This window comes from Uloborus diversus, chromosome 2 (genome assembly GCF_026930045.1).
Source record: "Uloborus diversus isolate 005 chromosome 2, Udiv.v.3.1, whole genome shotgun sequence".
Taxonomy (NCBI): domain Eukaryota; kingdom Metazoa; phylum Arthropoda; class Arachnida; order Araneae; family Uloboridae; genus Uloborus; species Uloborus diversus.
This window is the reverse complement of record NC_072732.1, coordinates 219,802,144-219,819,270: the sequence shown is the minus strand read 5'-3', so window position 1 is coordinate 219,819,270 and position 17,127 is coordinate 219,802,144. Positions and strand designations below refer to the sequence as shown.

The window sequence follows — 17,127 nt, the reverse complement described above, 5'->3', positions numbered from 1 at the left end:
TTATAAACGAAGTATTAGTTTATTTGTTACCCAATTATGTGGGGCTGACAGTATTTCAAAAAGATAGCACTATGAACAAGTAAATTATAACTTTTTTTGCTCAATGTTAAAAACAACAAAGCAATGGGCATTTAACTTACAGGGGCAGTGGTTATAGTTACCAAGATATATCATAACTATTGTTTGAACGTTTAGTTCAAAATAACACTTCTTTGAATCCAATTTTTTTTAATACTGGAAAGTAAATTGAGAATTTTTTTTTAAATCTTAGATGTAAGAATAGATTGAAACTTAGTAATGTTTTCGAGTTTATGATACATTTTTGAATGGTTTTATGGTGAAAAGATGTTATAGACGAAAATTTATCTTCACCATAATTGTGTTGTAAGAGTAGCATGTTTGAAAGATAGTTAATTTTTTAAAATCAGAGTTGTAGACTGAATTTTAAATTTTCATGTAAAAAATAGGAATAAATTTGGGATGAATTTTGCCATAAAAATCAATGATGTGTGATTATTTGGGAATTAATAATTCAATGAAATAAAAAAGGAGTTGTGTGACTAATAAGTATCAATTCCAAAGTGGATGCAGACGTCAGGTTTTGGTTGAAGTGGAATCAATAATTTTCTTGATTGCTCAAAAAATAATCTATTTATAAAAATAATAAAGTTAAATAAATAAAGTGATTTTTTTTTCATTTTTTAAAAAATTCTAAATGTTCAAAATTGTTAACGATTGGCTATTTCTAGTTGAAAGCACAGCACGTGTATAATGAATGCCATGCATCACATGTAATAAACTAACGTTTTGCAGTAACAGTTACGTAGCAATCTTTTGGCATCCAATTTCATTTATGATACATCTTTTTGTTTTCTATTAGCACACATTGCATTGATCTGCACATTGAATAACGCATGATAAAGAAAATGAACATCCACAGATCACACAGCGCTGGTAATATTTATTATCTTTGACTCTTTTAGCTACCTAAGTAAAGTCGATTAAAAAGAAAACTTTGGTGCAAGGACAACGAAATTTAGAAAAACTTGCCAAATATCGCATGATACCATACTGTTTGACCGCAGATTGTATGGAATTGGCAAACATCCAATTAAGGCGACTCCATCTGAATGAGGGGAAACATAAAAATTTGATGCGCGTGTTCCTCTCATTTGAATGAGACTCTGCTTAATTTAACATACATCTGCAAAATCTGACATCCCTGAAAACTAATAGATGCTTCCATTTCTGTGTGTAAACCGGATGCTTGCCTTTCCGTCCAATCCGTGGTTAGACAGTAGTTTTCAACAATTTTATGCCAAGATCTAAAATTCAGAAAATTCTGAAACTCAGAAAGGTTGCCACCTTGAGCCTCAGGATTTGTGTCCCATTCTGAATCTACATGTTCGGATAGCATCAGTTTATAGTCATTTCTGCACACTTGGTTATCATCGTTTTGATTAATTTTTTTGGGTTTGTATTTTTTGTTAACATTAAGCAAAAGATTGAATTCAATTCAATACAATTTACAAACCTTTTGCTGTCCCCAGGTGTCATTCTGTGGTGATTTTATGCGAGACGAGACAGGCCTCATGGGTCCGTTCATGAGAAGACAGTCTGAATCTCCTGAAATAGCAAATAATGCCCAATAAGTAAAGAGGCGAAAACTAATGCACTTAATTATACCGCTTTTAAAATCTGATTGATGACATTGAAGAAAGGAAAATTCACACTCTAAAAATTTACTCACACTGAAAATTTTCATTGCAACTCATTTGGCTAAAAGCATTCATGTAGTCTTGCTTAAATAAAGTAGCATGGTTATAGCCCGATATCTAATATTTTCTTTAAACGCTAAAATGTCATTTGGCCATAGATTTTGAACAATATCAACTATTATGTTCTTGAAAAGTGATTGTACTTTATTTCTAAAGCCAAATTATTAGATTTTTAAATGGGTCAGATTATTTCAAATTATTTTTTTGTTCAATTATAAAATGAATTTTAAAGAAGAATGAAAATAAAATGTACACAATGTATAAGTCCTATTTACGTTTCAAATTCTTAAACATATAATACTAGAAAAAAAATAATTGTTGCACTGAGCATGAATACAAAAGTTCAACTATCCATTTTGGAAATTCTAGCAGAAGCAATTGCCCTTCAACTGATATTAATTTAAAAAAAAAAACCAAAAGGAAACTCACACACGGATACACACATAAATGTTTGATGTATGTATATCTCTATCTATGTGCTTCAACCTAAATTAATTACTCGCAGATAGATAACATTCCTTTCACAGAAAAAGTTTAAAAAATACAGGCTAGCTTTTTGCGAAAATAGATTTCCAAAATCATTCAAAACTAACGAAATCCCTTACCAAAACTAGCTTTGAATAAATGCCAGCTGCAAAATATTTATTACTCAAACACTTTTAACACCAAGATACACCCCATTTTTATCTGCCCTGCCAACTTTTAATTACATCTCTGTTGCAAGGTTCACTGAAATATGACACAGTTGGGAAAAGCACATCAAAGAAGTGGGGAAAGTTAGAGCCCTGATGCAAGTGGGGGATGAGAAACAACATCAATCTTACCCAATGACTATTTCTGCACCGGTCACTCCTAGCTCCATGGCCACTCAGACTAGTGAAGGTCACATTCCCTTCTCTGGGGTAATTAGTGTGGTTATGAGGTTGAATGGGGTAGGGGGGGAGCCTAAGGGTTTGGGTGAATATCTGCCACTACGTCGGGTCCTTCAAACAGTAGCTCAAATCATCACACTAGATATAATTTTTTGCCAAGATATTATGTACTACAAAAACGAATCACACTCAATGCAAACCATGACCAAAGAGCGAGTGAAATAAAATGACTTTGCACTCCAAAACCAAAACGATAGGTAAAAACTTTTTTGTTCTTGAATTTTCAGGTTATAAAAAGAGAAAACACCACACTTATTAATTTGAGGTATGACAATGAACAATCAATTTTGAAAAAAACAATTTTTTGGCAATTGGTAATCAAGATTGATTGTTCATTCCAGAAAGTTTCATGGATCAAAAAATCACTCTTTGAACACTAAAAATCACAAAACTGCAACTGTTAGAATCAAAATAATCACTGCACTGAACATAAAGCATCAGCTATACTTCATTAAGTAAGATTGAAAAAAAAATAATTTGATAGACCGACCAAGCTAAAAGTGAACACATTTTCTGTTGTATTGAAATTTAATAAAATATCACTTAAAGTTTTATTCATTCATGCAGTTGAAATTCATTTTTTTTTCTTTTTCTTTCATAACAGTATCTAATGTTGCAACTGTTGTGACTAAAATAATCATAGAACAAAGTTTGAAACACCAGCAGCATTTCATCATAACAATTTAGCAACATTGTAAAAAAAAAAAAGCTTACAAAGGCATCAGAAAATTTTTCTATCACTTTGAAATTTTAAGATTTAAAAATACCACTTAAAAATTATACTCATTTCATGCAGTTTAAATTCAGTTTTTTCTCTACCTTATAAAATGACTTATTTTCTTGCTATTAGCAAAGATCTAGTTTAATGTTTAACAGGTGCAGTTTTGGCTATTAAAAAACAAAAATCAAAACCAAATAAAATATAGTATCATGCCAAATGTAGCCTTGAAAGTCTTCTGTAACTACAGTGTGTTTCAAAAGTACAACACCCTAAATGAAAAACTATACGAGTTTTCCACTAGGAAATTTCATTTATTGTTAAAAAATGCATACATTTCTCCCCGCAAGGCTTGTTACATAATTTAATTGATGTTAGAAAAAGGAAAACCTGCAAACTATGAGAATGCCAAGAATATGTTATGGAAAAAAGTGGTTACATTCTAAAAACCTTTTGATATAAATATAACATTCCATCTCTTAGCTGAAACATCAAACCTAAAAAAATATCAAAAGTAGCATTTCAATATAGATTTTCAAGTGAAAACGATTACAAAAAAAAAAAAAAAAAAAAGCATGATTTGAATTCCCATGCAAGGAAACTTATTTTAAAATTCTATGCTAAAGAACTAAACTACATTTACATTATTCAAGACGAAATACAACAAGAAATAAATAATGAAAATCAAAAGAAATAGAAAAAAGCAAAGATTTTTTCCCTTTAACTAAAACTTTTAATTTACGTTGTTGCTGCAAGATATGAAAAAGTAGATTTAAAAAGAATTTTCTGAATCGTCAGTTGCACTTTAAAGTTATTATTTTTTTAAAAAAATAATAAAACCAGGGTACCCCCACTTCCTCCTGACTCACAAAAAATTAATGCTCAATACGGAAGTAATAAATGACTTAGTGAAAAGCCATTTTATCGCTTCAGAATGAACGGTCTTAAAAACAAGACGTCTCCTCTTATCACATTTTTTAAAAATATTCAAAACATGAAAGAGAGAAAAAAAAAAAGAAAAAAAAAAGTAATAATAATAAGAACAAAAAGCAACATGGGGTGGACTTAATTATTCTTTTATGCATTTTAATAGTACGCTGTCTGCTGAAAAACATTTACCTGCTTAGACCTTTGAGTAATTCTGATATGTTTTGGGATTAAAATAATTCTAGGGAAAATAATAATAATGATAATAATATAAATAAAAATATAAAAATGAATTGAATAAAAGAAAACATAAACAAATTAACTTTTCAGCTATATTTAAAAAAAGATGGCTTTTGCAACTTCAAAAATGAGAAAAATCACTTCATTTTAGAAAATACCCGAATGCAGACATCGCTTTTATTGTCATTCAACATTTACTGACAGAAACCATTAAAATATTTCTTGAAATAAAAATTTAAACTAAAGTAAATCTAGATAAAGAATGCACTTAAAGGAATAAATGGCATACTAAAAGTAAATCATGTTTTCATACCATGTTAACAAAAAAGTGTTAAAATAAGGTTTAACTAAAATTAGAAATTAACTCATTTACACTGCTTTATTTTTTCATTAAAATTTGATGCTACTCCTTTGCTGCAAAACATAATAACTATGTTCCCTGTAAGAGACAATTTTGCAATACTTTTCCTTTGAAATTTAACATTTTAATTACTATTACAGCTTTTTTCCGATCATGGACACAAATTGAAGCTAATATGAAATTGAACTAAGATACTTGTTAAGAATCTTTAAGTAATTCGAAATAACTAACAATGAAAACATAAGTAGTTTAAAAAAAAAAAAAAACACCTGTTGCCAAATTTAAACTGGTTATGACCAGTATCTGCAACTCGCATGGCAAAAAGCTAGTTTCTGCCAGCAGAAAGTCAACTATGATACTAAATCCATGTTTCGAAAAAATAAAATGAAAACCCAGATTAAGAAGAACAAACTTAAGTGACTGACCAATTTGCAAAGCTATAAATACAGTGGACTCTGTCTGAATACTCTTTAATATTAACATCCCAATATGCGGAACACATTTTGATGGCATAGTAATATTGTCGCCTCAAAATGTCAGTAGGTTATCTTACTGTTGTTTTGGGTTTCCATGTTAATGTTTCCCCTAGACCAAAAAAGGGGCAGGGTGCTTCCAGATGAAAGAGTATTTTAATTCAATTATAGAAGGACACTTTTGAATAGAAATTTTGAAGTAGAAAGGGTGCATTTTTCTTTTTAGGCATACAAAATCCAAGTATTTCTCTCAACAGTAATTATTTTTTGAAAGTTAAAATTTTAATTATTTTTAAATAACTACTAAGAATCTTAAGGGAAACAAGAGGAATATATTTCATGGTCAAAAAAAAAAAAACTTGCCTTTATGAAGTTTAGTAAAAACTTCAAAGGGGCAAGGGGACACATTGAGAAATGCAAAAAAAAAAAAAAAAGAAGGGGGAGCGCAGAGCGCAGTGCCCTCTTAAAAAAAAAGCCTGGGGAAAACTCTGTATGTCTTAGTGTTGTTCTAAAGCGATGATATGCATTATCCCATCTTCCTCTTAAATTAACACCCCATAATCTAAACACTTCTGCTCGGTCCCACAAGTGTTCAGTTTAGAGAAAATCGACTCTACAAAAGAAAAAAAAAATGCCAAAAGAGCAAAAAAAAAAATCTTTCTAACTGCACGGAAGACGTCAATCATGCACTTTTGATACACAAGAGGCCAGGTATCCCAGTGACAGTGGAATGATGACAGTTAGTACTAGAGCGAGGTTAAGCAATTTTCTAGCTAGAGTACCATGGGATTTTTGGTTTCTCAGGAGCTCTTCCTGTTCCGCCAGTTTGCGCCGATGCTCCTCTTTTTCCCTCTGGAGAGCCTCCTGCTCTTGCCTGAGCCTCTCGCGTTCCTTGCGGATAGCCTCCTGAAAAGGATGGCAGCGAAAAACAAGTCAGGAATATGATTTCATGATTATTTTTAGATTTAAAAACATTGAAATTAATATCGAGTCACTTTATCAATAAATAAATTATTATGTTTATTAAACAGATAAACAGAAAATTATGCTCTCAAAAAGAAAAATTCATTCATTTTAACACTCAATTATGAGTTTCATTGTTTGCATCTAAAATTTTGCACAGATTTCAATCATTTGCATATTTTAAGGCTGGGTAAGTTAACTGACAAATTATAAGTTACATAGATTTTATAAGATGATAAACTCAGATGTTGAAAAGAAGTAAGTAATCCTCTATTTTAATAGTTTTTCACCATGTTATATCTTCCAACAAAAACCGAACTAAAATAGAAAGTTTTAAATGATTTCTGTGCTATCTTAAATTTTAGATCATAATTATTTATTACACTTTTAAATTATAATATTTAACATTTATAAAAACCAACTTAAAATAGAAATTTTTAAATTATTTCTGAGCAATCTTTTTAAGTTTTAGATCACATAGATTCATTAAAATACCTTTTAAAGTTACACTATTAATTTTTGTTTAAACCATGTTTTCTTTAAATTACTTAGCTAAAAATTGATTTAAAATTTATCCTATAAATCGATGATTTTAAGAACTACAACCCGACTTCATGCACTAATAAACATGACTTTGATCTTTCACATCTTGAAATTTGCCAATACAGTATATTATACATGAAATACACCGCCAGCTCAGTCATTTCTCTGCAGTCCTCGGCTGGAAATGACTGAGCTGGCGGTGTATTTCATGTATTTCTGCTTTAGCCCTAGCTAATGGGCGGTAATTTACTTAATATACAGTAATTACAGTATATTATATTGTGAATATGCTGCAAAATATCAGGAGGCCCATTGGCAATGGCAGACTTAATGTTTCATTGGCATTTGATTACTGATTTTGAACAAATAGGCCAGCAAAGGCTAGTACCCTATGCCACATCCCAACAAAAACCATCCATCCGTTAAGGCAAACGCTTTTTGGTTCGTGGTTGACAGAAATGCAGAGGTTCATTGGTGGGCCAGATTTTATGATTAGATGCAATGAGATATCTTTTCTCCGGGATTTTATAATGTCCAAGATTTGCTAACAAATATGAGATTCTTAAACTGAAAACACAAATTTAAAGTGATAGTGTTGCAATGGAATGACTTTCTTGGAAAAAGTCAAAGTTTAGTCTTTCAAAGTTTAAGTAAAGATATGTCCGCACAGTTACAGCGGTCATTGGTGTTCAATATATGCCCACAGTGCCTAAACCGTTCGGTCGATTTTCACGAAATTTGGCACAGATTTAATTTATAGCATGGGGGTGTGCACCTCGAAGTAATTTTTCGGCAATTTGATTTTGTTCTTTTTATATTCCATTTTTTTAAGAACATGGTACCAATTATTCATGATATAATAACCACTTAACAGTTTTGCCTGAACCCAGTTCAGTGTAAGTCCAGCAAAAACCATCTTGAATTTTGAAATTAAATTTGACGTTTCCAATGGGCCACCTGTCACAACAACAAAGCATCGATTCAAATTCACCTTCTTTTTCAAAGGCTTCGGGGGAGGGATCGGCTTGGGCGGCTTGATCGTCTGAGCCTCTCCTACGGTTTTCTCACCAGGGGGCGCTATCGGCGTGTTATCGGACAGAACGGGATTCCCATCACCACCACCGGGGGAAGCACTAGAGTTGGACTCGAGAGGATCGGAAGAGAGAGAAGGAGCGGGAGAAGGGAAATGTGTCGCAGCAGAGAGCAGAGGTGCAGAGAGATCAGCCACAGAAGGAGGTTCCTGCGAAGAAAAATCAACTTTTGCCAACTCGTCCAAGGAAATTTCGAGGAGAGATCTTTTAGGGAACTAGACATTGAACAAAAAATGTCAACCCGAAGAAACATGCTATTTTCGCAGAGGGAGAAATAAACAGTTAAAGGAATAATCCCAGTAACATGCAAGATTTCCCAATACGTATGTATCGGGAAGATTTAATGGTAAAAACAGCATTAATTGTGTGTGTGTAACTTTTTCATACCTGATGGAAGAAGACATGCATAATATTCTAGCTCAATAGCAATTTGGCTTTTGATGAAACAGCAATAAAAAGAAGAAATAGTGTTAAAATGCTGAATCACAGGGAAATTTTTATGCAATTTTCAAACATTTTAGTTAACTTATTTGAAAGAGAAAAATTATTTTTCATTAAAATAATTATATATAAGCACAATTTACTAACATTACTTTATCATCAGATGTTATTTTGAGATATAGGCAATCATTAGGGATACATTGAAAGTGTAATAATATTAAATATGTATGTAAGCTTCAACTTAAAAAGTAAATAAAGTGAATAAGTAATTTTAAAAAAAAATGCAGTCTCAAGTATTACAGAGGAGTTGAGTGGTTTAGAACAAACCTCTTGTCTCTTGATGTACTCTGCACGCTCTAGTATAAGTTGTTTTTCCTTAGTGAACAGGTGGTCTTCTTCCAAACGTTTCCTTTCTTCTTGTAGGTCAAGAATGCGATCTTCTTCGCAATTTGTCTGCCTCGAGTCGTTGGGGAGCATGCTGGGTAATTCTGAAAAGATGTTACCTGACTTTAGGTCATTCAGCTATTTTTAAGTGCTTAAAATCTGCACAATGTGGCTAATTTTCACAAGAAAAACACACAGTATAAATTCTAGACTTTTTCAAAACATCATGGTTATACAAACAATCAGTTTCGGATTTACGAAACAGGTAAATATGTTCCAAACAACTCAAAAAATTCAACAATGATTCCTAAAAAAATTCACATGCTTTGCAGTTGATTTCCATTAATTGCACATTTTCAAGATACTTGGGCATTCTCCTAAGACTACGTAGTAAAGCTCTAGATAAGTTGTCACCAGTCTACAACGGGCAACCATTTCATTGAAAGTGGCTACTAAAGAACCAAATCGTAGTCACCTAAAGTGGCGACCATGTAATTCTTTGTTGAAAATAATACCTTGCTACAACAAGCTTCCAATCTTCCTTGCAGTTATCTATCTCTTCCAGCGCATCAGTCAATCTTGCCTAGCTAACGTAATTCTGAAAAAATATAACTAATGAAATTTTGTTTGTTGTTTTTGTAGAGTACCATAATCTTTTAATTTGTTGTTAATATTACTAGTGAATAAGTTATTTACTTTCTGAGCTGGTACAAGGCCTTAGCATACATATTTTTGTAAAAAATGGCTACCAAAAGTGCACAAGTTGCAATCAGTTCTTGTGACTTTGGTAGCCAGTGGTTACTATTCAGAATTTCTAGTCCAGGGCTTTACTACATACAAACAATATTACAGAATCTCGACTAACAGATTTTTTTTTCTTCAAAATTTTAAAAGCATATACAACATGTTCAAAGTTTTACCTGACAAAATCAAAAATGGGGAGCAATTTTGGAAATTTAAAAATAAAGTGTTAGCCAAACAGGGATAAATATCACTGATACTTGTAATCTACAGATTGAAAAAGTACTTAAAATCAAGTTTACTTAAAAGGAAAACTAATCTTTTAATCTATAAATCTCTTATCAGATCTGTACTCACTCACTCCTCAGAAACCTGGACTTTGACTTAAAACAATGAAAATTCCCATCGTGTCTTAGAATGCCGCATTTTAAGAGCCATCTTTGGAGGAAAGGAGGTAGATGGTTTTCGGCACAGGCACTCTAATTTAGAGCTGCATCGTGCCTCTGAAGAACCAACCTGATGTGGTCGAATTCATAAAAACTCAAAGATTTGAATGGCTGGCCAAGTTATAAGACTAAATAAAGAATTTTTTAGGCTAAACCCATAGGAGTTAGAACAAGGGGTCGACCTAACCTCAGATGGGTTGATTGCCTTGATAAGGATTTTTCTATCATAAGAGTGAAAAATTGGCAAGCCATGGCAAAAAAAAAAAAAGAGAGGCCTGGAAGAAGATTCTTGAGAAGGCCACGGCCCACCTAGGGCTGTCTTGCCACTGAGGAAGGAAGGGAAGGAAACTTGTAACTTTTGACAAAAATAATTAGGCAGATTTTTTTTTTTTTTTTGAATTAAAAATCGTTAAAGGAAAATGTTTCAAAAACATCATGTTACAAAAGTATTGTAAAAAAAAGGCCATCTCAAAGGTGGTAATGTTCAAACAGGAAATCCCAGTAGGACTGCAAAATCAGAGGAAAAATGAGACTCTGAGGAATGGATTTTTAAAGCCTCCAATTCCGACTCTCTTACTGCAAAATCAGACTCCAACTCCCTGACTCTGCAAACCTGGATCCCGGGGCCTTAACTCAGCGTTGCCATTTCTTGTTTGAGAAATTGGAATGTAAAGCGTTTGGTACAACATGATATCGAACTCTCAAGTTACCTTTTGTGTTTTCTCTTACACAACATGTGAATGTGAGATATACATTCTAAATGGAGACCTTTCTCACAAGATGCTCTGCACCAGAAAATAAATAAATAAATAAAATGAAACATTTTCTGCCTCTATGCAGCCTGTTGAGGCCATATTAACAACAAAACAGTGCAAGAAAATGAAAATATTCACCAGAATGGATGCCATAAAGAAGCCTCCGCCTCTCTTCAGACTCCAGTGTTTCGATGATTTCCCGCTCTTTCTGCATTATCTCTTTCTCTTCGAGCGTGAGTCTTTCGACAGTGGCGTTTTCCAGCTTCTTCCTGCTCTCCCTGTCCAATTCCATCTCAGCCTTGAGAATCTCTTCCAGAGCGAGAGGGGGTGGCACTGAAGATTCATCTGGATGGAATAATCACAAATGCTTTAATTTATTCAAAAACTGACATAAGTACTTTTAGATGAAAAAACTTAAGTTTCACTTAAGTTGCATTAAGGTTGATATGAATAAATAAAGCATTAGACTATCGAAAAGAATAGGCTCCTTCTCAGAAACATACATATCGAGAATAACACTCATGCATTAATCTGGTCCCAGTAATTTCTTATCTAAGTAAATAATTAGTGAAATGCATCAATCAAATTCACTATCTTATCTCAGTTCTCGCGCTTACTTTCAGATACCGGGTCTGATCCAAATATTTTCAGGAGATACAATGAAAAGATTTTAAGCATAAGGTGTTACTAATAATATAGGTATTTAATTTTAATAGGTAGAGCTATTTTGCTTCTTTATTGCAAAAACAGCACTTACAAAATATTGGTTAGAGGGCTGTCCACAAATGAAGTCACACTTTGAAGAGGGTTCATGAAATTGTGGCAAGGGAGCAATAAGAAGTGCGACTTTATGCATTTTTTAAAAAAGAAAATGTTTATGAAACATAACGTGACATGTAACAAAAAGGGGTAGGGGGTAGTGCAATATGACACTATATGACAAAGGGGGGAGGGGGTCACAAATGTTGAAAAAAAGCATGAAATCATTTATGGATGCCCCCTCATAGATAATTTAGTCTTAAGTACAAAAAGGATTATTTAGTACTGGACCGAAATGTAAAAAAAATGGGTTGGGATAAAATGAATGGTCTTATGCCGGAATGAACCCATCAACCATATTGTTTATTTTTCAATCAGAAGGAAGATTCAAAGTTAGATTAATGTAGAAAAATAGACATAAAACGTAATTGTATTTCATAAAACTAGAAAGGCAGTACTACCAAGTAATATTTGACATGTTTATATTTAATTAATTAAAGACAGAAAGCAACATTTGCAGCATATTTACATGTTAAAGTTCGAATTTTTAAAATCACATAATTCACTCTGGCGTAAGACTATCCAAATGTTCATTGGTAATAAAAATACACTGAATTTAACAGTGTTATAAACAATTTTTTTCTTCTATGAAATCTTTTTCCATCCAAGTTTTAAAATGCAAACGCAGGGTAGTTTTTGTTCAAAACAGATGAAGCATTGAACGTTAAGGGAACAGTGAATAGAGATCACTGTATTCGATGTTCACTGCCCAGACGATGTTCACTGCCCCATTTGAACTATGTTCACTGCCCAGACGTCCCTATCCCCAAAATGGCTACTTCTTGGATACTATATGCCATGTACTTGAACTAGTATGTTGTGGCCATTACGAAACTTTCTTCTATATTTTTCTTTTGTTTCTGATCCCTCCCCATGCTTGACGAGGAAGCAATATTCCCAAAAAAAAATTACACATGCAAAAACTTGACGACCATCCCAATGTCTGAATTATTGCAAAAGCAAAGCAAAGAGCAAAAATTGAAAGTTATTTTAAAATCCTTGCTTGAATTAATTACAAATATTTTATTTGTTAACAAACATAAGATGGCAACAGTTAAAAATTTTAAATCATTGAGATAATATTTCCGATCATTTCCATACAATTAAAATCACGAGAAATACGCAGACGACAATCTATTACGATTTATATTTCTTATTGTTGCATTAATAAAGCTATTTTTATTCGCAAAAAAAAAAAAAACACCTTGCAGCGATTGGTGTCAAAATTGAACCAAAGCCTGTTTACATATGGATTCACATATATTCCAAATTTCAACCAGAACGTAGCATTACTTCTTGAGATAGGGCACTCACAATGGAAAAAAAGAACGGGCGATTGCGCTACCCCCCTTTTTAGCTGTTGACACCAAAAGAATATCAGCTTTTATACCCACTAAGGGCTACTTGCCGATAAATTTTTCTTGCATTCCGTTCATTATTTCTTGAGATACAGCAGTCACAATTGACGACAAAAAACGTTCTATAACTCAACCCCCGTTTGAGTTATTGACACCAAAATTGAATCAGCACCTGTTCCTGTTACTGGCAACATATGGACCAAATTTTGTTTGATTCCGCCAGTTACTTCCTGAGGAATAGCAATCACGCGTAACTCAAATAATGTCCCATTGCTCCACCCCCCTTGGAGGAATTTGCGCCAAAAACCAATGGGCACAAGTTCACATAGGGGCACATATGTGTACCAAATTTCGTTCGATTTCATGCGGTAGTTTTTGCTGTAGAGCGGCCACAAAAAACTGGTCACACACAGACGTGACACACACACATACACACAGACAGACAGACAGACATTTTCCAAAATTAGTCGAAATGGACTGAGCACACCTCAAAACGTTCGAATCCGTCAAAATTCGAAATTCGAAAATTTGCACGAATCCAATACTTTCTTCTATATATTAGATATAGAAGAAAGTAAAAATGAAATATTACTTAATGTCAGATAGTAAGAACTGGGATTCTAGCCCTGTACTATTCACCACTAAGGCATAATTTATTGGAATTTTTTTAGAGGAATTAAAAAATTTATTTGGATATTATTGGATAAGACAACCAAAAGATTTTATCCCTAGAGTTGTTTAACATGAAGGCAGACGTTGATAATATGAGTCAAACACAAGATTTCTATGCAGCAGTTGTGTTTTACATTACGCTATTGTTCAATTTCAACTTGTGTTTGAGATTTGTCCCACTAGTTCTATGGACATGAAATGGAGAGAAAAATTTAAATTATAGAAGAGCTGCACAAAGAAATGTTTAAATCTGAGAAGCAAAAGAAAAAAAAACATGTATGTATGTGTGTATATATATATATATATATATATATATATATATATAGAAATAATAATAAAAAATAAATATTTCAACTCATTTGCTTTTTTCACACAGAATCAAATAATACTTTAAGATAATATTCAAACAAAAAGGTGTATTCTTTAAATCATATTACTGAATTAAAAAAAATATTTAAAAAACTTTTAATAATCAGCACACTAAAACAAAGTTATCTGCAGCATATTTAGGTCTATCAGCTAGCAATTTAACACTGTTATCAATCAATTTATGATACGTGGTATAACTGAAAGAGGAATTGAAATATTCAGTACAAGAAAATAAACCTCCAATATGATGAACTAAAGAAAGTTGAATCATTGAAATTACTTTTACAATCTTCAACGTAGAGCAATTTAGAACAAATAATTTTTTACATACCACATACAATATTTTCATCTGTGTTTTCAATTCCCAAGAAATTTGAGCGCCTTTTATGAATTTCTTTCTTGATTCGTTTTGTTGAGTTGACTCTCTTCAGGGAATTAGGCTGGAAAAAAAAGTAAAGGACAATGTAACAAATAATTAGGAAATAACATTGGGGTAAGAGAACAATGAACAAATCTTAGTCTGAAATGTACTCGTACTATAAAAAATCTGAAACATCCATCATAGGTGCCAATGCAAAAGATTTTTGAATTGCACAAAAAATACCCCTTAAATAATCAAATTCATTAATTTTCTTCAATGTGCAGTTTATGGCAAACATTTTTCACAATAAAGTTAGGGCGAAGTAAATCTAGTGTTAGATCAGGAGCGAAAGAAGATTCAAATTTTCCCAAGGATAGTTGTTTAATCTGCTGAAAATGCAACACAAAACAAATTCAAATAAAAAAATGTAAAATAAAGCCGAGATATCTTGGAAAAGATATTTTTGACCGAAAGTAATTATCTACCCTTTTTCATTAAAAACATATTTTGATTTTTTTTTACTGTACACCCCCCTTTCCCTCCCCCAAGAATTGATGGTTGAGGCAGTATTGATTTTTAAACTTTCATTTAAAAATTTTACAGCATGCATTTATAGTTAGTATGTACTTATAGTTACTCAAAACAAAAAGGCTAAGTTCTGGATAAAGTGGTGTTACAAAGTATTTAAAATGTGTCCACAGGTCACTGAGGAAAATTTAACTTTCAGCTACACTGTTCGTCTTTTCATGTTGTGACAAACAAACTGAACATACTTTGTCATATAACAACATACTTTGCGCACTTCTGAACAAATAAGTGCCATACACAATAGTTTCAATTGGAATATTGAGATGTAAACAAAATAACAAGACCAAGTAAAAAAGTGTCAGTTGGTTTAAGAACTTCCTCTTTTTCTACGGAAATTCAGTATAAATAATTGAAAATTTTTAGGATATTTAGAACAATGTTCAAAATATTGGGATTAATAGGACGGTTTTTAAAAATTAGGAATTTTGGGAAAATCATGACAAATTCAGCCCTTGATAGGAGCATGTAGTTTGAAATTTCATCGAAAATTTTATGAACATTCTCTCAAAAACTGCAAGTTAACTCTCAATATCAAAACATCAAATCTGTGAGAAAAACTTCTTTTATACAAGAGATAAATAAATAAATAATTAATTTAATGAATAAAAATAATCGACATTATGAAGCATTTTTTTGGGATTATTGCAAGACGTCAGAAGCTCAAAAAACTTTTCTACAAAAACTAAGAGGGCTCTTAGATCACAAAAACATGCACATGATTCATTTTTGCAATAACATTAATTTCATTATTTATTTTATTATTTTATCAAATTGGCAGTCCAATGTCATAGTTTGAAATATTTATTACACACTAAAAAGGTTAAAAAAAAAAAAAATACTTCAAAGTAAAATAAACTTTCATACTCACTTTTTGTATTTCATTAGAACTTATGGGAGGGGGAGGAGGTTTTTCTTTGGGAGGTTCAGCTAAACGGGGAGGAGCAGTTAGTAGATGTTCCACACTTTTTATTTGTTGAATCTAAGGAATGTGAAGCATTGCAAGATTAATGAAAATTACAGAGTCAAGATCATTTAAACAGTAAAATTCAATAAATTATAAATGAAGACATCTACAAATTTAAGATGAAATGAAAAAGGTAACATTTTTGTCTGTAAAATCATTTTTTTAAAGATCATTTAATATTTATAAGAACACTTAAGGAGAAAATATTAAAGAGAGAATAATGCACTATCTAAGCAAAAAGAAAAAATATATATATTCAAAATGACAAAACATAAAACAAAAATAAATTTTTATACTGTATGTAAACCTTTTCTGAAAATATATTGACTTTACTTAAAGATGTGAAAATACCTAAAACTACTATTGTTTGATACTAAAAGCTTGTGATAATAGTAATTGAAACTTAGTTCATGATGCCTTTTAAAATGAAAACAAAAATATTTTTTATAAATATTTATTCATTTGAAAGACCTCCCTGAATTTGTATAGCAATGAACTATATGTTCAATGATTTAAGAAACAATGGATTCATGGGCGCCCATATGCAAAGTTTCAAGGGGGGGGGGCTCAAATATTTTCTCTGTGGAAACTGATTTCAGGACAGATTAGAGTCATTAAAATTTGACATTTTTAATAACTTATTCATTAATGGCTGGAGAAAAAATGTTTTTACATTTTTGCAAAGAAAAAAGTACTAAAAGCAAGGAAGTTTTAATTTCAAAAGGGGGGGGACGACCCCCCCCCCTTGTCCCCTTATATGGGCGCCCTTGAATGGATTTGTGTTCATGTTGAGACAAAAGGAGAAGCAATTAACCTATTGACATACCATGACCCCCTAAACCGTTGACATATTTTTAGTTACTACACTGAGTTCAAATACGTTATAAATGTAAATGACTGCAGTAATCGTTTCAATTCATTGACTACTTTTTAGAGTAAATATTTGAAATACTACATCCTTTCATTGCTCTTGAAACTAATTGGTAAAATGTACACCTAAGAGCCTTATACCTGGCCAATTTGGTGATTTTTATTGACACCCAAACAATTTCAGAAATGTTTTGTACCCAAAACCCTATAATCTCCAACACTGACCCCTCCCCCCCAAATGGTAGTCTGTATCCCCCCTGACCATGACATCTGGGATAAGTCAAAAGTATAACAGTACATTGAAATAATGTCTCAGAGACATCAAAGTCTGTA

At 32.1% G+C, this 17,127-nt stretch overlaps 1 protein-coding gene across 6 annotated transcripts in view; it reads right to left on the bottom strand.

The window, feature by feature from the left end:
* LOC129216277 (uncharacterized protein DDB_G0284459-like) overlaps nt 1-17,127 on the bottom strand; it is a 307,700-nt gene that overhangs the window by 10,436 nt on the left and 280,137 nt on the right. For 5 of the 6 annotated variants that reach the window (XM_054850483.1, XM_054850486.1, XM_054850485.1 and 2 more), the window contains 7 exons: nt 15,829-15,939; nt 14,343-14,451; nt 10,932-11,138; nt 8,795-8,955; nt 7,927-8,175; nt 6,212-6,335; nt 1,535-1,626 (listed from right to left, as the gene is read on the bottom strand). In XM_054850483.1, coding sequence (XP_054706458.1) covers nt 1,535-1,626; nt 6,212-6,335; nt 7,927-8,175; nt 8,795-8,955; nt 10,932-11,138; nt 14,343-14,451; nt 15,829-15,939 — 1,053 coding nt within the window. The remainder of the gene's footprint in view (nt 1-1,534; nt 1,627-6,211; nt 6,336-7,926; nt 8,176-8,794; nt 8,956-10,931; nt 11,139-14,342; nt 14,452-15,828; nt 15,940-17,127) is intronic. The other variant, XM_054850487.1, reaches the window with a different exon arrangement.